Genomic DNA, 22,639 nt, shown 5'->3' with positions numbered 1-22,639 from the left:
CTGGGGACAGGGGAAGTGGGAGGGTTCCTCCGACAGAAGGGACCCTGTGCTGGGTCGTGCACAAGAAAGCAGCAATGTGAATCAGAGCAAGGCCCCACTACCTTGGGAGTCCCAGAGACTAGATGAGATGGCAGGTCTGACTCTGCCAAGATGGAATGCCTATGAGCAAAATAGTTTTACTTCTCTGAAACCCAATTTTCTCACTGGTACCAAAAGGAAAGAAAAGAAAAGAAAAAAAAAAAAAAAGAAAAGAAAAAGAAAGGAAAAGAGAGAGAGATAAAGAAAGATAAGGTGACTTTGAAAAAATCCTCCAAGTCTTTAATTCTGTCAGTGGGTACCTGTCAAGTGTGAGGCCCTGTGATAGGCATCATGGAAAATACAAAATATGACACATTTCTCATGAATCTAAAATTATGCTCTAGTGGAAAAAAGAAGAAAAGTTAACTCTATCACTGAGTCTCTATTATATAGGATCCTGTACACACACAAACCCATAAATATTAGGCATTATACAACACACATCAAAAATGAGAATAGCTAGTCATTCTTATACTTGTTCAGAAAAAGGGATAGATTCTTATTAAATAGGGGTCTCAGGTGAAAGTTTCGTAGACAAAGAAATATATGTCCTTCTTAAGATAAGCAGAATGATTTCCAGATTTTCAGATGATATTTCTTACTCTCCTGAGAGATCAGAAGGATAGGAAAAATTCCACTGGATCAGGGTTCCTCAGTATGGAATGGGCATTGTGTGTGTGTGTGGGTGCATGTGTATGTGTGTGTGAGACAGAGATGGGGACCCGGGAATCAAATAAGTTGGGAAAAGTAGATTAAACAAAGGTAATTTTGTTTTCATTGCAGGTCTCCTCAAGGATGCTAATAAACAAACGTGTGTTGAGACTAAGAGAAGTTATGTCTGCAGTGACCCCAACTGTGGGCCACAGAGTCCTTTGTTCTCACAGCTGCTCAAGTGATTGGGGTTCTGAGAAATCCTCTTTGGGAAACAGTGTACCAAAGATAATGTAAACTCCATGAGGTCAGAGACTAGTCTAGTTCACCACTGTATCTCCAGCACCTGACATGGTATCAGATACACGGGAAGGATTTAATGAAATATAATTTTTAAAAAGTTTGCCAAATGACTCAATGAATACACTGTTGAATTTTAAGTGGAAAAACTGGCATTCACAATGACATGGAGATGAGAATACACCCAGAAGCAGGGCATCACCTCCTCATGATGTCACCCTCAGGGTCTGGGCTCCACATAAGCCATGGCTAGGAGTTTCAGGTGATGCCTGTCTTTGCCTTCTCAAAAAGCAAACTACTACAAACATCCATAATGATCCTAAAAGACTTTAACTCCTCCCAACCCCTCAAAAAGGATAGCAAAATTAGAGCTTCATGAAGAACATTGTCGTTTCTTTACTAAAAACAGGTAACAAATCAGTTAATGATACTCAAGTCAGACTCTACCATGGAGTTATAAATGATCTTTGTTTCTTTACTGCCACCTTCTGGTTCCCAGACACCTATGTGGTAAATTAAAAATGCTGCCTTATATTTGTGTTTTACTATGAAATTTTAAGCATTTGTTCACATCCTTTACTTCAGATGACATTACACAGATTAGAAGAGATTAAGGTGGCCTTTACTCTTTTTCATATGACATGAAAATAACTTAGAAGTTAAGTGAGTTATCAGTGATAGAAAGTTAGGAGCAGAGCAAGGACTAACCACACTTGGTTTTTCCAATGAGCAAACAGTGAGTTTAGCCATTTGGCTTTGTCCAGCTCTAGCTGCAAAGAATTCTACAGCTCTCTCATCCCTTCACAAGCATAACCTTGAATGGAAAATCCAGTGCCCTAAAAAAGAAGATGCTGTTCAAATATATCCTGATCTTTTCAAGGGTAAAACCCATCCCACTTTACAAAGTCTTTGAGAGAACAATGTAGAGGGTCTAAAATCGGTATTTTATCTGATAGTCAAGATGCCCCAACATGGCGGCCAGCCAGCTTCTTCCTAACATACCTTGGTCTGGAAGCAGCAGTAGAGTTGGGTAAGGTAAGGGTGTTTCCGTGCCAGAGCCAAAATCCTCTTCTCTGTCATTGTGCAGTCCACGTCATCATCCTGAAGGATGACGTCCTTCTTTAAGACCTTCACAGCATATACTTCATCTTTGCCCTTGAGTTCTGCCAACATGACCTGCAATCAATCAATTGCCTCCATCAATCTATGCATGTATGGAATAAAAAGAAGAAACACAAGCTAATACCAAATACTTTAAAAACTAATTGTGTTTTTTCTTTGATTTTAAATATTTTTATTTATTTATTTATTTATTTATTTATTTATTTATTTTGAGACGGAGTCTTGCTCTGTCGCCCGGGCTGGGTGCAGTGGCACGATCTTGGCTCACTGCAAGCTCTGTCTCCCGGGTTCACGACATTCTCCTGCCTCAGCCTCCCAAGTAGCTGGGACTACAGGTGCCTGCTACCATGCCCGGCTAATTTTTTTGTATTTTTAGTAGAGACGGGGTTTCACCGTGTTAGCCAGGATGGTCTCGATCTCCTGACCTCGTGATCCTCCCATCTCGGCCTCCCAAAGTGCCGGGATTACAGGCGTGTGTAATTTTAAATATTATAACAAGCCAGGTGTGGTGGCATGCACCCAAGATACTTGGGAGGCTGAGGTAGGAGGATAATTTGAGCCCAGGAGTTACAGATCAGCATGGGCAACACAGCAAGACCCCCTCTCAAGATGTATATATAATGTTTAAGAAAACTTCCTATTCTACAGTTACTACAATTCTACAGTTACTACATTCTAATAGTTACTACAATTTATTTATTTTTAATCTCTGGCACAGTGCCCAGGCACAGACAAGAGAAGTTCAATGCACATCTGTTGAATGGTTATTCATATGTTTATATGTGTTTGTCATACTTACAATTACAATACACCAAATATTTTTACAGTTACAGTACAGTAAAATATTGTAACTATTTTTAACTGAACGTTATCTTAAAGACATTCTCCACATGGTCTCCATCATTACCACGGCTGCTTACATTCAATTCAAGTAAACATAATTTATTTAACCATTTCCCTCAAATTAGACACTTAAGTTATATCTAATCATCAAGTATTATGTAAATTGCATTGAGTATTTTTGTACACAATTAAAACAATTCCTCTTGGATTACATTTGTAAGATGGAAACTCTCATAAGTAGATTAAAGGGTTAAGCATTTTGCACATTTCCTATTTTCAGAAAGGATGTGTGATACAATGTGCCACTAGCAATGTAGGAGTGTTGGAGTTTCATGGTGACTTAACAACATTGAGTAGCTTCACTTAAAAAGTCTTTTTGCTCACTTAATAGGTGTGAAATGTTACCGTGATGCTATTTTAACTTAAAATGAAACCTTAAAAATATCTGTTTTCTGACTGTATTTCTTTTTGTGTAAATTACTCCTGTCTGTTTTGTCTTATTATGCTGCTATCATATTAATTTCTTACAAATTTATACACATATGATATATAAAGATACGAACCCTTTACTTTCTGTAAAAGTTTTTCTAAGCCTGTTTTATGATTTTCTGTTATTTTACTCTATTGAAAAGAATCGTGTATCTTTATGTAGTTGAATCTGTCCTTGTTTGCCTTTATAGTTTCTTTTATAACTTTGAAGCTGGAAACGTGATTCCTATTCAAGAGAGCTAATTAACAGTTCTATTTTCTTAAAGTGTTCCTATCATTTGATATTTTTGCACTCATTTACCTACAAACGTCACAAGCCTTTCTCTTCTTAAATAAGTAACTCCTAAGTACAGTATTCCAATGTAAGTCATCAAAGCTAAAAAGCAGCCATCAGAAACTTAATGAGGGAATTCATGATGTTAACCTGAAGACTTTTTGTCGCCCACATATTTTACAGACTCTGTAAAACTGGCTCAAACTGTGGCTGTGATTTTTCCTAAGAGATAACCTAAATGCTCCAAAGTCATCTAAGTTCCCATCCTGCCTACACTATGCGAAAACCTAGAATCTTGGAGTCTTGCTCAAAATTAGACTGCATCCTGCTCACGTCCCAGAATTATGCCTAACCAGAGGACCTCTTCTTATTTAGCCAGTCTCTAAAGAATGTAATTGCTTCAGCTTTTGCCATTTAAGTAAACCCCAGTTACCTTCCCACCAGAGTGATATCAGGGTGAGATAGCGGCAGGTGAGACAGCTGGGAACCAGGTGGGATGGGCCAGCTGATTGACAGGCTGCTGCTTTCAAGAGTCCAGGACATGCCAGGGCATGTGATCCCAGGAGCTTCCTGGTCCCCAGAGCAGGACCTCCCAGAACTTCTCAGGAGGTCCCAGAAAGGTGACTCCCAGGCTCAGCTCTAAAAAGAGCCAGGGAATAATCAGAGATCTCAGGTGAAATGCAAACAGCTTCCTCTGCTTCCTGCCCCTTCATCTTCTTTCTAAAATGAACAGGGGTTAATTTTTCCATTTCACCTAGCCATCAGAATAGTGGCTGACCACCTTCATGCTTTATTGAGCATACTAAAGGCCACACCCCACACCACTGCGTTCATCTCAGTGGGGAACAGGATATGGAGAATAGCACCAAGGACAGAGGACCCTGATCCAAGGCATGAGACGATTATTCCCATTCTCTTGCCACATGTAGAGGATAAACAAAACATTTACTACATGCCAGAAAGATCAGTTAAATAAAATTTACCTTCCAAAATAATGCATGCTAAATTTGCTTTGAACCCTAGGTTTACTGAGGGCAGGAATTCATTCTCAAAGTCTTCATATGAATTAAAAACAGAATTTCAGCTGGATCTCTGAAGCAGGGAAGACATGTATTGATACTATTATTAACTTGGAACACTAAGCATTTAAAACTTTCCAAAGTGCTTTCTCATCTACCTTGATTCCTGTCCCCATTCAACAAATGAGAAAAACTGAATTCCAAAGAGATTAAATCACTACGTGAAAGTCTCATATAGCCAATTAATAGTAGAACCAGGGCTCCCATCTGCTTGGCTTCAGGTCATTTGCACTTACAAGGAATGAAAGAAAACCTAATGAAATTAGTCTAAAAAGTTCCTCTCTCAATCTTAGATCAAACAGATGAAACAACGCTAAGGAGTAGAACAAAACCAGCAGTTTCACCCATGTGTGCCACAGACCTTGCCAAAGCTGCCTTTGCCCAACACCTTGATGAAGTTGAACTCATCCAGGCCCAGCCGCTTGGCCTGGCCTTGCCGGACTTCGCCGTTCTCACCAGGGCTCATCAGCTGGCCATCAGGAGATGATGCTGCCCGGTGCTCCTCCCCTCGGTTGTCAAATGACAAGGCTTTTCGAATGTTGTTCTCAAGTTCTTTTATTTCTAGGGCCAAGGGGAACAAGAAATTGCATTAGTGCATACCTCATAAGCTGTTCCATTAGGACTCAACACTCAGACTTTCCCCTGTAAGCTCTCAGTCCTTTTTCTGGTTCTTCATAACAACAGATCCAGTGTGGCATCCCTTTGTATGTTCCTTCATCTGTTCGCCATATTCTCGTTGGCACCCAACGCGCAGCAGAGCCCCTAAGTATGCAAAGAGGAGTAGGACACAGTCCCTTCCCTGCCCTTGTAAACTCCAGATTACACTGGACCTGGCTGTCTCTCTGAAAGCCCCCTTTGGCTAGTAGCCTCTTCTATTGTTCTAGGTGCAGCACACAAATCTGGGCCCTCTCTGGAATTCTGCAGAGTCACAGGTATCCTTCAAGTTTCCTTTGAAGATGAGAACAACGAATCAGGAACTGTCATCACAGTAATCATTGGTGATATAATTATTTCAATAACCGAGCCATCAGAATGGTGGCTGATCACTGAAGGTGGAAACCTTCACACCTTCTAAAAGCCTTTACTCAGCCTTGTTGCCGGGTTTCTCCTAAATACCCATCTCACACAAGGTTATCTAACAACACGAGCAATGGGCTTATCATTAACAACAGAATTGCTTTCCCAAGTGACATGTTGCAAACTTATCTCCAATGGGGCAGGAATTTCTTAGTAAAACTACTCAACTATGAGACAGTCTTGTGCCCCACTCTAGAGCCTGTGACTTGAATTACCTGGGGGAGATAATGCTGGATGATCCTCTGACCTTTTCTATTTGAAGAAGCTTTACTGTTAGCAACTCATTCATCAAGACACGCACTCTTTTGTGTGGAAATGGGCATCTTGAGCATAATCCAATTTTAAATGATGCTTGTGAATAACGGATTACAGAAGGCGAACACAGCCTATTAGCCCTTGGGAATCAGAATTAGGCATGAGTGACAGAAAGAGATCTTCAGCTTCTTTTCAGGAGGACAGAGTCCCATAAGGGCTCACTCAAGGAATCCGGAGATCTTTCCTAGATCTGGAGTTTGGCTCCTCTGAGATATGTTGGGGAGGGTGAAGTGGGGGAAAGCTGCTGAATCTGCAGACCCTCCCCTTGCCAATTCAGCAGTTATCTACCTATCACTACGCTTGACTAAGTAACTTTTAATCTCACCATAGAGCTAAAAGCCTCAGTTATTAAATGAATTTTGGAAGGCAGAAATAGTTGTTTGGGGACACCAAAGCTTGAAGAAAAGGTTTTTCTATTTATTCTTACAAGGGAAGAAAAATAAACTATGTCTGATTTCTGTTGTGTAATAATGTCACTCAGAGGGACATCTGTGCTCACATCACTACTGGGAAATCCTGGCCCCTGTGTCAAGTGGAATGAGCAGAGGCCCTGGGGAGCACTGCAACCTGCCGCTGTACCCATCTGATGGCAGAGCCCAGAGCCAGACAGCATGCGGGGCAGGAGCCAGGCCTAGAAGCCCTGGTCTCTGAACTCTTACTTGGGTTCTCTTTCCCATATGACCCTGTCTCCCTGAAGCTCCCAAAGGGGATCTCAGTCTCAGAAAGGAACATGTGAAAACCCCCAAACTGGTCTGGGAAAATAGCTACAAGTTCTGCAGCCCCAGAGTACTTTCAGGCTGCTTATGAATGCTTCAAATCTCATTTGGAATGAGGTAGAGTGTAAAGACACAGAAAGTTAATTGGAGTAGCACGAAGAGGGACTGAGACCAATTATTTTGTGGCCTCATGGCTGGCACATGACCCCCAAAGCTCTTTTTATTTACTCCTGGGTAAGAAGGTCTGGGTCATGGTGGTGACCTCCAAGGAAGGTTTGATGGCAGGGTTTCTGAGAGTGGGTCCCTCAGCCAGCATAGGTACAGTCTTGCCCTTACCACTGACTTATCTCCAAACCTTGGGACAGACCTTTTCAACACTCTGACCTTCCACTTCCCACGTGCTAACCTGGGGGACAGTAATGAAGCACCACCCTAGAGTGGGTGTGGGCATAAAATTAGGATAATGAGTACAAAAGGGGATATAGAAAACCAAGGCACCATTGTCAGGCTGGGTTGGGTATTCCTGTTCTGCAGATGCATATGTCCCTTACCAGTCATATCTGGTAATGGTCACCACAGTAGGAGGTTTTGCAAGTGTAAGTCCCTCTTCAGCCTCAGCATTCTCAGATGGCTGCAGAATTATTATTGTGCAAATTATGTCCACAGAACTTATTGTCTGAAGCATATTCAGACAGAAGGAGCTATCTGGAGCTGTAGAGGGGAATCAGGCCTGGGACTGGCCTCCTTCCCACTTCTTTTCTCAGTCTCTCCTCTAGCTTCATCTTTCTATCCCCACCCACTCAAAGGCCAGGATGGAAGACATCTTCCCTCACCCAGCCCCAAACTCAAGCTGATCTCAGGTTTTGGGTATGATGATGGGGAAAGGAATGTCAAACTCAACTCAAGGGAGTGGCACTGACAGGTCTAGGGCCAGGCAAGAGCTTTAAGAGAGGGAGCTGTACCCTTCTCTCTCCAGTACCCTTGGAACCACGGACAGAGGCAAGGGAAAACAGAGAACCATAACATCATACGCTTGCTCTCCTCTCACCCTAGCCTGGAAGGAATTTAAAGCTGATATGGCCATGGAATGCCCAGCCCTCAAGAAGGTCTTATAGAATGAAAGAACTATTAAATCAACAGGCAAAGGGTGTGTGAAAACCCACCAAGCCTGCTAGCTATTTCAGCTAACAAGCTCACTCTTGGTTAAAGAGGCCTCAGAGCTCCTTGGTCCATCCAATGGCAGAACTCAGAGATCAGGAAGCAAATCTGAGGGTCTCACCCTGGTCACAAGGGGAGGTGGGTGCTGACTTGGATCGATCTTCCTCAGATGGTGAGGTTCCAGAAGCAGGTTGCGGGGACTCGGCACCAGCAATGAGCTAGAGAGGAGAGAAAGCAGGGACAGAGGCATCAGAAGGGAGGGTTGAGAGTTTTCTGATGTCAAAAGCATCAAGATGCCATGCAAGAGCCGTGAGAGTTCCCAGAGTAGTGGGAACTCAGTAGATCTCTGTCCTCTTGCAGCCATCACTGAAGTAGACAAAATGAAGTTCGATCTCTCTGTGACTTCTGACCAGAGCAAAAACCACAAAAGGAATTTCAATGCACCTTCCCACATTCACAGAAGGATGATGTCTTCCCCTCGTTCCAAAGAGCTGAGACAGAGGTACAATGTTTGATCCAACCCCATCCAAAAGGATGAAGTACTTCGGGTTGTGCGAGGACACTATAAAGGTCAGCAAATTGGAAAAGTAGTCCAGGTTTACAGGAAGAAATACATCATCTACATTGAATGGGTACAGCAGGAAAAGGCTAATGTACAACTATCCACGTAGGTATCTACCCCAGCAAGCTAAAGCTGGACAAAGACTGCAAAGAGATCCTTGAATGGAAAGCCACATCTCACCAAGCAGAAAAGGAGAAGGGCAAATATAACGAAAGAACAATTGAGAGGATTCAGGAATAAATCTTTTATACAACTTTCATTAAAAACTGCTAAAATAAAAAAGAGAGAGAGAGAGAGAGTTCCTAGTACCCAGTGGCACCTACTGAATTGATATTCTGAAAGCACAGACTGAAGGTTTCATTTGCCAATTAAAGGGAAGAAAACAAGAGACTTCAGTTTGTTCACTTTTTGTTCTACCCAAATATAACTGACCTTTCTAAGCAAAGCTCAACCCCATGTCTTCCATAAAGCCCCCCTCCACCTATCCAAGCAATACAAGTTATCTCACACAAAGCAATGTGATACTTGTCTCTAACACCTGTTTGGCACTTATTAGTTATCTTATTCAGCTTTCTATAGTTAGTACCTTTGTATGTATACTGTGAGGGGTTCTCTACTTAAGTAGACCATAGGATATTTGAAGGTAAGACTCTGTCTGGCACTTTTAATGCCCTTAGTGACTTATACAAAGTAAGAAACATAATAGATGCTCAATAAATATTTTCAGATATATTGATATTTGTTGGCAAATTTTAATAGAACACCTCTAGTGAGGTTTGTTCCTTGGCATAGATGCTGGCATATGCCACTTTGAGTCTCCATTAACATCAGTGGCTTAGACTCAAAGATCACAAACGCTTCTGCTCTCTTTTAGTACTTACTCTTGGTCTACCTGCTGTGTACACACGTCCTTTCTGGATGATAGACTAGTTGCAAGGGGCAACACGAGGGCTACCAAAGCACCAGAAAGTCTGATATTCCTGCAAAGAGGCCTTGAAGCTTCAGACCAAGGGTGCTTTTCTCCCATCCTCTCATAGCGACTTCAGTTACAACTTAGTTTTTCCAATTTTTGCATCAGAAGCAGCATCCCAGCAATAAAAATATCAGGACTACAGTCCATCAGCCTTCTACCCTGCCCCTCCTTGAATTTCTCCATGTTGGCTTCTTACCTGTTAGTTCTTCCAAATCCAAGACAAGGCAGACAATGCCTCACAGCTGGCATGATAGCTTACGTAAATATAGGGCAAAGGGAGCTGGTACTGAGCTTTCTTTTAAATGTTTCATGACAAAGATTCTGTCTTAATTTACTTCTAGACAAGAATAAAAACCACGTCTCCTGAGAAGGGCTCTCTCTAGAGCTTTTAAATGTGTCTGCATAACACTGTCATCACAGAGTGTTCGCTCAGCTCGCCTCTTCAGCAGGGCCCTAGCATTCTTGGGTACTGATATTCTGCTTGCCATTCCAGCACCTTGGGTCAACAACTGAAGTCCTGTTTCCACCAATGGGATTTACAAAGCCGAGAAGAGCCACCAAAAGCACAAAGTCTCAGTTATCTCAACCAGGGAGAAGAGAATTTCTTCTGCAACCCTTGCAAAACAGCTCTGCTTATTGAGAAAACAGAGTAGAAGGAGAAGTTTAAGAAAATAAGAACACTTCAACCTTTCCTATACAAGAGAAGCAACATGGAAGAGCCATGGGTAGCTTCTAACATGACAAGATGACCAGGAAATGCAGGAAATGCCTTTAGAAGACATTTCAGGGCACAAATCAGGGAGACTATTTAGGTGTCAAGATTGCAGAGGTACCTAAGACTCACACATGCTTTTCTAGTAGGGGGCTTGAGGATGTTTGCCACTGGGCAATGAAGGCCACTCCCCACTGCACCCTTCGCTCAGATTTTCTGCCCCGTTAACATGGTTCTAATTATCTCATAGCTTACTTTTCAAAGACATCTTAAATTTTCTAGGCTAGGAGCCAGGGCTAAAGAAGAGCCTACAAACGAAATGCTATGGATGCCTTTCCCTCTGTTTACATCTGTGGGCCCTGACTTACCAAAATAACATTTTGGCAAATGGATCTCTTCTTACTGATATTTAGAATGTCACAGAGATAGAGACAGTTTTGGTCTCCAAAGAAAGGCCCAGATGTTTCGTGTCGCGAGACATTAACAATATTCCCTGGGCAGCTCAGTGCTGGTATGATCACAAATCATCTTGGCTTCCTCCCTAGAAAAGAATGTGGTTCCAGTTCTTCATCCATTTATCTTCATTATAATGATACCAAGGGTGAAGTTCAGACACTAACATTGCTTTCATGCCAGCTCTGGAAGCAGATAAGTCCATTTCCTTGTATAGGGTTGTTAAGCTTTTTCTAGAAGGAATTTCAAATTCCTCATCTCAAAGTTTATGTTTCTCTGGCAAACTAACCCTTGAGGCTTGCTTTGTTTTCACTTCACTTTTGGAGCTGAAGAAGACATTAACGTTACCTGCCTGGCTTCTATCTTTGTTTTTTGCTTTAAACACTTGCAGTTTTGAGTAAAATACCTCAAACCCAGGAATCTTATTACCACAACTCCAGAGCACCCTCTGGAAGCCAGCACAGAAATGACAGTCTGAAAAGGGCTCCAGAAACACCGCCAAACAGCCAGTTACCTTTTTCCTCCTCTGGCCGCTGTTGGTGATTTTGTCAGGGGTAACGCCCAGGTCAGCCAGCACTTTGGCGATTCCTCTGGCATCCACTCCACAGTTGGGAGCCACGTTGGTCTCACATCGACGGTGAACATTCATTTTGCAGACTGTAAGGAGACGTGGAGAAAAGACAGGTAAGTATTCATGGCCTAAGATGTTACTTCTTTTCTTTGAGATTGTATTATATGTTCATGAAGTATTACATGTTCATTTAAGATACAGTTTGGAAAATATAGAAAAAAAAATATATGTAAGTCTTACATCATACAGAACCAAAATCATTCATTAAACTACCTTGCAGAGATAGCCACTGTTTCTAGTACTTCCTTCCAGCCATCCTTTCTACGTATATTAAATATGGATAAGTAAGTAAAGATCACATTTATATTTCTTTCCAGGGAGTGGACACTGACTCTAGAAGAACTTAATTCCTTTCTCTGAAAAAAGCTAACTTGAATTCCGGACCCAAATAGGTCATGTGTTTACAGTCTACTCCATTACTTGATTAAAATGTTGGAACATTACTGAGAGAAGAATAACCAGTGGTTGGACTTCTAAGGCCCCTTTCAAATCTACAGTCTAAATTCAATGAATTCCTTTGTGTTTCCCTCTTAACTTAGTTGTCCTTGGTGTAGGACATCAAAGGTGAAAATAACCTGCTCATTTTCAGTCTGGCACTTAAGGAGCTTAGAAGTCAGCAGCACTCCATTCTAACAAGCAAAACGCTGAACGAACTACAAAATCAACAGTTCTTCCGAGATCCACCAAGTGAAGTGAAGTCCTAGAGCAAACTGAAACTGCTGCTCCCAAAATTAGACAGCCAGCCAGGCGAATACAGAGAATCACAACTTACTGAAGCAGAAATCTCTATAAGAACAATGCTGGGGGCCGGACGCGGTGGCCGAAGCCTGTAATCCCAGCACTTTGGGAGGCCGAGACGGGCGGATCACGAGGTCAGGAGATTGAGAGCATCCGGGCTAACACGGTGAAACCCCGTCTCTACTAAAAATTACAAAAAACTAGCCGGGCGAGGTGGCAGCGCCTGTAGTCCCAGCTACTCGGGAGGCTGAAGCAGGAGAATGGCGTAAATCCGGGAGGCGGAGCTTGCAGTGAGCTGAGATCCGGCCACTGCACTCCAGCCTGGACGACAGAGCGAGACTCCGTCTCAAAAAAAAAAAACAAGAACAATGCTGGGGTAGAAAACCTGTAACTGTAACTGACAAATGGGGGGCTCAGAGCAGACAAACCTGAGAGTCAAAAACGCTAAAGGGGGACCCAGTCACTGAGTTGATAGACTTTTGTATGTTCAGTTGAGAGTTGTGCTCTTTAGAAGCTCAACTAGATTCTCATAGTAAATATGGAGAAAATCTCATGATTTCGGTGTGGGGGTTGGGGGTGGGGAACATGGGGAGAGAACCATTTTTTTAAATAGGCCAGAGCACTCTGCTCTTCTTAACAAGGGTTTCTCTTAGGAGAAACTATTTTATCAGAGCTTAAACGATTGAGGTTTTATCAGACCCTGACTGATCTGGGGGCAAGGAAATCCCCAACTCCAGCCCACTCTAGCCATCCTGTCCTGTCTAAGGCCAGGGGAGGACTGAATAGCACTTGAGAGGTTCACAGTTCAAAGGCACAAATTCATGAAAAGACCTAATCACAGGTCTGTATAATACTTTCCCTCCCTCCACACCTCACTCACATAACTCACAGCCTGTTCCTTTTACCCAGTACATAATGTCTGGCAAGCAAAATTGTAAGGTATCCTAAAAGGCAAAACAAACAAACAACAACAACAACAACCACAAAAAAGCCCAGTTTGAAGTGACAAGGCAAACATCAGAACTAGACTCAGATATGGCAGGGATGCAGAAATTATCAGACTGGGAATTTAAAACAACTGTGATTAATATGCTAAGAGTTCTAATGGATAATGTCCACAGCATATGAGAACAAATGGGTAATATAAGCAGAGAGATGGAAATGCCAAGAAGGAATCAGAAGGACTGCTAGAGATCAAAAACATTAACAGAATGAAGAAAGCTTCTGACGGGCTTATTAGTAGTCTAGACATGGCTGAAGAAACAATATTCAAGCTTCAGGATATACCCATAGCAGCTTCAAAAATGAAAAAATAAAGAGAACAAAGACTGGAAAAAATATCCAAGGATTGGGTAAAACTACAAAAAGTGTAACATATGCATAAAGAGACTACCACTATAAGAAGAAAGAGAAAGGAACAGAACAAAATATTAATATTTGATACAATGAGGACAGAATTTCCCAGAATTAACGTCAGACACCAAACCAAACCACAGCTCCAGGAAGCTTGAAGAACATCACACAGGATAAATGCCACAAACAAACAAACAAAAAACAAAACAAAAAAACTATACCTAGGTATATAATTTCTAAACTACAGAAAATCAGTGATTTAAAAAATGCTGAAAGACGTCAAAGGAAAAAAAAAGTCTTACCTATAAAGGAGAAAAAATAAGAATTACTTCCAACCTCTCCTCAGAAACCATGCTAGCAGGAAGAGAATGAAGTTAAACATTCAAAATGTTGAGATAAAAACCCCACCGATCTACAATCCTCTACCCTGCAATATTATCCTTCAAAAGTGAAGGGGAACTTAAAACTTCCTCAGACAAACAAAAATTGAAGGAATTTATGGGCAGTGATCTGCCTTGTAAATGTTAAAAGTAGTTCTTCAGAGAGAAGACAAATGATACAGCTCAGAAACTTGGATCTACAAGAGAAAGAGCAGGTAAAGAAAGGTGAAGAAATAAGTGGAGGTAAAATAAAAACTTTTATTTTTATTCTTAATTAATTTAACAGCTCGCCCAATTTAACAGTTTGCCCAAAATCATAATATTAACAATGTGCTGATTATGTGTAATTATAGTGTTTACATATATGCTAGGTATGCTTATGTGTAAGTGAAATAAATTATAGTAATGAGACAAGGATGGCAGGGAGGAATTAGGATAATTTTGTTATTATAAGGTACTTGTACTGTCATGAAGCAGCACAATATTATTTGAAAGTAGATTGGGATTAGTCGTAAATGCATACTGCAAACTCTACAGCAAGCACTAAAAAACGTAAAAAAAAAGCATAATTGATATGCTAAGAAAGGAGAGAAATAGAATAGGATCATATTAAATGCTCAATTAAAACCACAGAAGGCAGCAAATGAGTGGAAGACAAACATAGAAACAAAGAATAAGGGCAACAAATAGAAAACAGTACCAAGTATAGTAGATATTAACACAACTATATCAATAATCAATAATCATTGACTTCAAATGTCAATGGTCTAAATATACCAATTAAAAGACAGATTGTTAGAGTGGATCAAAAAAAACCAAGACGCAACTAACTATATGTTGTTCACAAGAAACCCACCTTAAAGACACATACAGACTAAAAGTAAAGACATAGAGTAAGATATACCATGCTAACACTAATCCCAAAAAAGCAGAAATAGCAAAATTAATTTGAGACCCAGCAGACTTCAGAGCAAGGAAAGTTATTAGGGATAAAAAGGTCAATTCTCAAAAAAGATGTAATTTTTAACATGTATGTACCTAAAAACAGAGCATCAAAATAAATGAGGCAATAACTGATGGAACTACAAGGAGAAACAGATGCTGCTGCTATTATAGTTGGAGACTGCAACACTCCTTTATTCAAAAATAAACAGATCTAGCAGGCAGAAAATCAGAACATAGTTGAATCAACAGCAACATTAATCAACTGAATATAACTGACATCTATCAACAACTTCATTCAGTGACAGAATACACATTCTTCTCAAGACATGAAGCAATCATCAAGAAAGACCACATTTTGGGCCATAAGACACACCTTAACAAATTTAAAAGAATGGAAATCATACAATGTCGGCTTTCAGACCAGACCACAGTGGAATTAACCTGGAAATCAGTAACAGAAAGATAGTTCAAAAATTCCAAAATACTTGGAGATTAAACACATTGCTAAATAGCATATGACTGAGAAAAGAAGTCTCAAGATAAATTTTTAAATATTTTGAATTAATTAAAATACAACTTATCGGCTGGGCACGGAGGCTCATGCCTGTAATCCCAGCACTTTGGGAGGCCGAGGCAGTCGGATCACTTTAGGTCAGGAGTTTGAGACCAGCCTGGCCAACATGGCAAAACCCCATCTCTACTAAAAATACAAAAATGAGCCAGGTATGGTGTGCATGCCTGCAATCCCAGCTATTTGGGAGGCTGAGGCAGGAGAATCGCTTGAACTCGGGAGGTAGAGGTTATAGTGAGCCAAGATCGTACCACTGCACTCCAGCCCGGGTGACAGAGTGAGACTCTGTCTCAAAAAAATAAATAAATACAATAAAAATAAAAAAGGAAATAAAATAAAATACAACTTATCAAAATTAGTGGGATACAGCAAAAGCAGTGCTTCAAGGGAAGCACTTCAAAGGAAGTTTGAATGCATACATTAGGAAAAATATTCTAAAAATCAATAATCTAAGCCTCTCTCTTAGCAAACTAGAAAAAGGAGACCAAAGTAGCTTACTTAAATCTAAAGTAAGTAGGAGAAAAGAAATAATAAGAATTAGAGCAAAAATCAATTGAATTAAAAACATAAAATCAATAGAGAAAAATCAACAACAAAAAGCTGGTTCTTTGAAAAGAACAATAGACTCAATAAGCCTCTAGTAATGCTAGCATGAAAGAGGGAGAGAAAGAGAGAGAGAAGACACAAAGTATTAATATCAGAAATGAAAGAGAGGACATCATTATGGATCCCATGGGCATTAAAAGAATAAAGGAGTATTATAAAGAAAATTATGCCTATACATTTGATAATCCACACGAAATGAGACTAATTCCTTAAAATACACAATCTGCCAAAACTTACACATGAAGACATACACAATAAATAGGCTTATCTTATAAAGCAATAGAATCAATCATTAATAACCTTTCAAAACAGAAAGTACTAGGCCCAAATGGTGAATTCTACCAAACACTTAAGGAAGAAATTATATCAATTCTCTATAATCTCTTCTAGAAGAAAGAAACAGAGGTAATATATCCTAACTCATTTTATGAGGCCACCATTACCATAATATCAAAGCAAAGATATTATTTTAAAAACTACAGACCAATAGCTTTTATGAATATGAATGCAAAATCTTCAACAACAATCAGCAAATTGAATCCAACAATTTATAAAGAGAATTATACATCATGACCAAGTAGGATTTATCCCAGGCAAGCAAGGCTGGTTCAACATCTGAAAAATCAACTAATGTAATCAATTAAAGAAAGAAAAAAATCAAATAGTTCTAACAATAGATGTAGACAAAACAGTTGACAAAATCCAAATTTACTTATGATAAAATATATCAGCAACCAAGGAATAGAAGGAGATTTCCTCAATTTAATAAAGAACATCAACAAAAACCCTACAGCCAATATCATACTAAGATCAGGAACACAAAAAGGATGTTCCCTCTCACTACTCCTTTTCAACCCTATACTGGAAGTTCTAACTAATGCAGTAAGACAAGAAAAATAAATAAAAAGTATACTGATTGGAAAGGAAGAAATAAAACTATAAAACTATCTTTATTTGTCGATGATATGATTGTCTATGTAGAAAATCCAAAAGAATCAACAAAAAACTCCTGGAACCAATAATGATTATAGCCAGGTTGAAGAATACAAAGTTAATATACAGCCGAGCGCGGTGGCTCAAGCCTGTAATCCCAGCACTTTGGGAGGCCGAGATGGGCGGATCACGAGGTCAGGAGATCGAGACCATCCTGGCTGACACGGTGAAACCCCGTCTCTACTAAAAAATACAAAAATACTAGCTGGGCGAGGTGGCAGGTGCCTGTAGTCCCAGCTACTCGGGAGGCTGAGGCAGGAGAATAGCGTGAACCCGGGAGGTGGAGCTTGCAGTGAGCTGAGATCTGGCCACTGCACTCCAGCCTGGGTGACAGAGTGAGACTCCATCTCATAAATAAATAAATAAAACAAAGTTAATATACAAAAGTCAATTGTTTTCCTATACACCAGCAATGAACAAATGGAATTTAAAAATAAAAAACAATACCATCTATGTTATCATTCCCCCAAATGAAATACTTACATATAAATCTAACAAAATATGTACAAGATCTATATGAGTAGAACTACAAAACTCTTGTGAAAGAAATCAAGAACTAAATACATATAAAGATATACCATATTCATGGATAGAAAGACTCAGTATTTGTCAAGATGTCTTTCCAAACTCAATCTATATATTCAAAGCAACCTTAATCAAAATCCCAGCAAGTTATTTATGGATATCGACAAACTCATTCTAAAGTTTATGTGGAGAGGCAAAAGACCGAGGCAAAAGACTAACACAATATTGAAGAAAAAGAACAAAGTCAAAAGACTGACACTACCCAATTTCAAGACTTACTATAAAGCTGAAGTAATCAAGACAATGTGGAATTGGCAAAACATCAATGGAACAAATATATCAAAAGAACAGAACAGAGAACCCAGAGCAGACCTGCGCAAACACAGCCAACCGATCTTTGACAAAGGAGCAAAGGCAATTAAATGGAGCAAACATAGTTTTCAACAAATGGTGCTAGAAAAACTAGACATGCAAAACAGTGAATCTAGACACAAACCTTACAATCTTCACAAAAATGAATCCAAAATTGACTGTAGACCTAAATGCAAAAGGTAAAACTATGAAACTCCTTGAAGATAATATAGAAGAAAATATAGGTAACCTTGGCTACAGAGATAACTTTCTTGATGCAACACCATGATGAATGGACATGATCCATGAAAGAAATAACTGATAAGCTGAACTTCATTAAAACAAAAAACTTTTGCTCTGTCCCCCATCTCCCCAAACCAAAACAAACCAAAACAAACAAACAAAACCAAACCAAACACTGCCAATAGAATAAGAAAAGTAATAGACTGGGAGAAAATATTTACAAAAGACATACATGATAATATATGCCTATATTATCCAATATAGGCAACAAACTCTTAAACTCAACAATAACAAAATGAATAACCCAATGGGCAAAAGACTTGAGCATGCATCTTGCCAAAGAAGATACTCAGATGGTAAATAAGCATACGAGAAGATGCTCCACATCACATGTCATTAGGAAATTACAAATTAAAACAATGAGATACCGCTACACACCTATTAAAATAGCCAAAATACAAAACACTGATAACACCCAATGCTATTTAGGATATGAAGCAACAGGAACTTTTTATTCATTGCTGGTGGGAATGCATAGTGGTCTAGCCACTTTGGGAGACAGTTTGGCAGTTTCTTACAAAACCAAATATACCGTTACCATAAGATCCAGCAATTATACTACTGATATTTAACCAAATGAGGTGAAGAGTTATGTTCATATAAAAACCTGCACATGGATGTTTATAGCAGTTGTATTCATAATTGCCAAAACTTGAAAGTAAGCAAAATGTCCTTCAGTAGGTGAACGGATAAACTGTGGTATATCCAGACACTGAAATATTATCCAGCCTTAAAAAGAACTGTTATCAACTGTGAAAAGACATAGCAGAACATTAAATGCATATTGCTAAGTGAAAGATGCCAATCTGAAAAGGCTACCCACTGTATCATTCCAACTTTAGGACATTCTGGAAAAGGTAAAACTATGAAAATGGTAAAAAGATTAGTGGTTACCAGGGGTTAGGAGAGAGGGAGGGATGAAGGAGCAGAGCATAGAGGATTTTTAGGGTAGTAAAACTATTCTGTAAGATAATGTAATGGTAGATTCATGTCATTATATACTTGTATAACATATAACAAAATAATGGAATGTACACCACCAAGGATGAGCCCTAATGTAAACTATGAACTTTGATGATGATGTGTCAATGAAGGTTCATCGACCGTTAACAAATATACCTCTCTGTTGTAGAATGCTGATGGTGAGGGAGGCTGTGCATGTGTGGAAGCAGAAGGTATGTGGAAAACCTTTATACCTTTGACCTATTTTGTGGTGAACCTAAAACTACTCTACTTTACTTTTTAGTAAAGTCTACTAAAAATTTTTTACAAACCAAAACTGTTCCTGCAGTGAAACCAGGCAGGATGAGCCGTCAGACCTCTGTAACGCTCTACATAACCCGGACACTGGTCTGGAGAGAGCCCCCTAACCCAGCCTGGAGAGTTCAACTGAGCTACTGAACCCAAGATGCCCACTGGGCTAAAGGTGGGGGTGGGGTGAGGTGGTAGCAGGGTGGCTTTCTCAGAGCAAAACAAACAAGAAAACTCCACTGCAGCCAGGCCATGGCACCATCTTGATTAACGGAGTTATCACTAATAACTGATCCAAGGGCTGATCAGAGACCAGGCAACAGCACTGTGCCTGGAATTCGGTCCCCACTACCCTGCCCCATTGCATCAGCCGCCCTTTGAGGCTCATTCACCTCACCTGCTCCGCCCACCAAACCCATGAAAGCTGTCTTCTGCCTCTTTGTGAGGTGACAGAGAGGAGAAAAAAAGAGCCAAATTGAGAATTTCTTGACAAGGGCAGCTAACTTGTCTACATAACTTGACCACTGGCGCCCTCTGGTGTTGAAATGCCAGACCTGTCTGTCCTGACAAAACAACTTGGGCTGGCAGGTAGGCAAAGGAGTTACTTTTTTGGTTTTGGGTTTGAGGACTTTGCCTTTTATTTTTTAAAAGTCTGCTATTTCCCCTGAGCTATGTAGTCATCTGAATATGTAAAAAAAATCTCAATCACACATCAGTTAGCATGCATGATGTGAGATAGTGACTTTGAAAGTGCTTTGAAAAGTCTGGAAATGCGAGGGCAAAGGTGGTGAGGAAGGGGAGCTCTGGATACTTCGAGCATTCACAACGGGAGCATGATGGGCTCCTGGAGGCTGCAGGTGTCACTGGGAGGCCACAGACCAGCAAAGGGCAGTGGGCGTCCCTGCTGGAACCAAAAGAAACCTGAGAGACATTCTCATTAATGTGGCCAAATGAACCTCCCACCCCTCACAACACTACTGGGAGCACCAAGGCCAAAGGCCGGGAGTCCTGGCTGCCAATCCACGCCCAGCCCTAGGCTGCCCTTTAAGGCTTCTCTTTCCAGAATGCCTCTCAGTGCTCATTTTCACTGGTTTCATTAGGATGAAGTTGTACCAGGAAGAAATAGATCTGCTTTGCCAGGGGCTCTTAGGAAAAGAGAAGTGCTCTTCTACTACTACCCAGCTATTCACCACACATTTGTTGAGGACCTACTATGTGCTGGGTGGTGCAGCAGCAGCAATGTTTTCTGGGGACATGCTGGGGTTCAGGCATTCTGGCTTTCACCTTCTATTACACAACCTACCATTCTTTGGAGAGACTTGGTTTCCATATTTCCACCCTTTCTACAGCTGAGATTGAAGCAAAAGGCTGGCCAGGCTCCTGGGAATTCCTCCAACGCAAGCAGACAACCTTCTGGGAACGGCGACAAAGCCACGCCTACAGAGGAGCCCAGGTCCATGTATGCTGCAGGAATTTCTTTATGTTGGGGTAATTTGGCCCTTGAGGGTGAGCCAGGGCAATGGTTTGATTTCATAACAGGTTCCAGTCATGCCACACTCAGAGACAGAGAGCAAATATTTGCAAATGGGAAATCATGTGCTTGTGCAATGGAAGTTGGCAGGGGTGTGAGAGCGAACGACCGCGAAGTCCCAGGCAGAAGAGGAGAAAGGAGGTAAGAGGGATGGCCCCCTGGGGTCATGCTGGGCCAAATGTCATCACCAGAAAGAGATTTCGGAGTCCTGATCACACCAGAACCGTGACTCAGAGCTTTCCGGGGACCACGATCGGCTGCTTGTCTGCTACCCAGCATTCCTCAGATCGAAGCTCAGACTGAATCTTCAGCCATCCTGCCACGTGTGCAGGGGACATTCGCATGGTCCCCAGGCATTGTGGATGCTACTGCAAAGGATTCTGAGTCAACCAAAGCACTCCTGTGGCATTCCTTCTCCCTGCCCCCCTTTCCAGGCCCTCTCTTGCCTGTAAATTGCTCACACTTATTTCTGACTCATTGCCTGAATTATGGCCTATTATTTAACTTACTATGTTCAATGACCAAGTACAGTGCAAGTTTCTAGAGAACTAAAGTAATGTTTTACCTCCAGGTTTGCCACGACACCCTGCACAAATCAGGACACCACGCTTTTCAGTTATTCTAACTCTACGGAAAGTAGTAGTACTACAGTGGCATAAATGACACCTCTCAGACCAGACCAATCAGATAACAAGGAACTAGAATCCCAAGCTCACTATGCAAGCCACACAAATTAAAAGTCAATGAAAAGGAAGGTAAAGCAGTCCATTAACATGGCTTGACTTTAAAGCAGACAACAAGTAAAAGTGCCCTTATGTAATTCCCTGCTTGTATAATTCAACCACAAAAAGACAAGGGCTTAAAGTGACTGTTCAACTTCTAGGGGCCTTTCTTTCATAATTATCCACACTTATGCATAAAGAGGCATATATGAGGATGTCTGCATATATTAAAATAGCAACAACACAGAAACCAGTAAACATCCATCAAGAGGGCAACATTTTAAATAATCTATGGAACATCCACAATGTGGACTCTTAGGCAGTCATTAGAAGGAGTAAAGTAGACGTCTGTGCACTGCCTTGGAAATACTCCAAGACATACTGTAGAAAAGCAAATTATATAACTATGCACGGGGGGTTGAATTAACAAATATTTATTGGGTGTCGGTGTGCAGGCACTGTTCTAGATGCTGGGTACACAGAAAACAAAACAGACAAAAAAAAAATCTCTGTCCTCATGGACCTTGTATTTGGATTAGGAGAGAGAGAAATGAACATGATAAGGTCTGGCATGGTGGCTCATGCCTGTAATCCCAGCACTTTGGAAGGCCAAGGTAGGCGGATCGCTTGAGGCTGGGAGCTCAGAACCACCCTGGCCAACACGATGAAACCCTGTCTCTACTAAAAATGTAAAAATTAGCCGGGCGTGGTGGCGGGTGCCTGTAATGCCAGCTACTTGGGAGGCTGAGGCAGGAAGATCGCTTGAACCCAGGAGGCAGAGGTTGCAGTGAGCTGAGATCACACCACTGCACTCCAGCCTGAGTGACAAAGTGAGACTCTGTCTCACAAAAAAAAAAGAAAGAGAGAGAGAGAAAGAGAGAGAGAGAGAGAGAAAGAAAGAAAGAAAGAAAGAAAGAAAGAAAGAAAGAAAGAAAGA

General features: G+C 40.8%; 1 protein-coding gene across 2 annotated transcripts in view; it reads right to left on the bottom strand.

Annotated features, from left to right (window-relative positions):
• PRKCE (protein kinase C epsilon) overlaps positions 1-22,639 on the bottom strand; it is a 526,340-nt gene that overhangs the window by 162,959 nt on the left and 340,742 nt on the right. For both annotated transcript variants that reach the window (XM_026456102.2, XM_023223844.2), the window contains 4 exons: positions 11,317-11,459; positions 8,224-8,320; positions 5,198-5,397; positions 2,032-2,205 (listed from right to left, as the gene is read on the bottom strand). In XM_026456102.2, coding sequence (XP_026311887.1) covers positions 2,032-2,205; positions 5,198-5,397; positions 8,224-8,320; positions 11,317-11,459 — 614 coding nt within the window. The remainder of the gene's footprint in view (positions 1-2,031; positions 2,206-5,197; positions 5,398-8,223; positions 8,321-11,316; positions 11,460-22,639) is intronic.

This window comes from Piliocolobus tephrosceles, chromosome 15 (assembly GCF_002776525.5).
Source record: "Piliocolobus tephrosceles isolate RC106 chromosome 15, ASM277652v3, whole genome shotgun sequence".
Classification (NCBI taxonomy): Eukaryota; Metazoa; Chordata; class Mammalia; order Primates; family Cercopithecidae; genus Piliocolobus; species Piliocolobus tephrosceles.
Note: the sequence above shows the minus strand (reverse complement) of the source record. Positions and strands in the feature narration are given on the sequence as shown.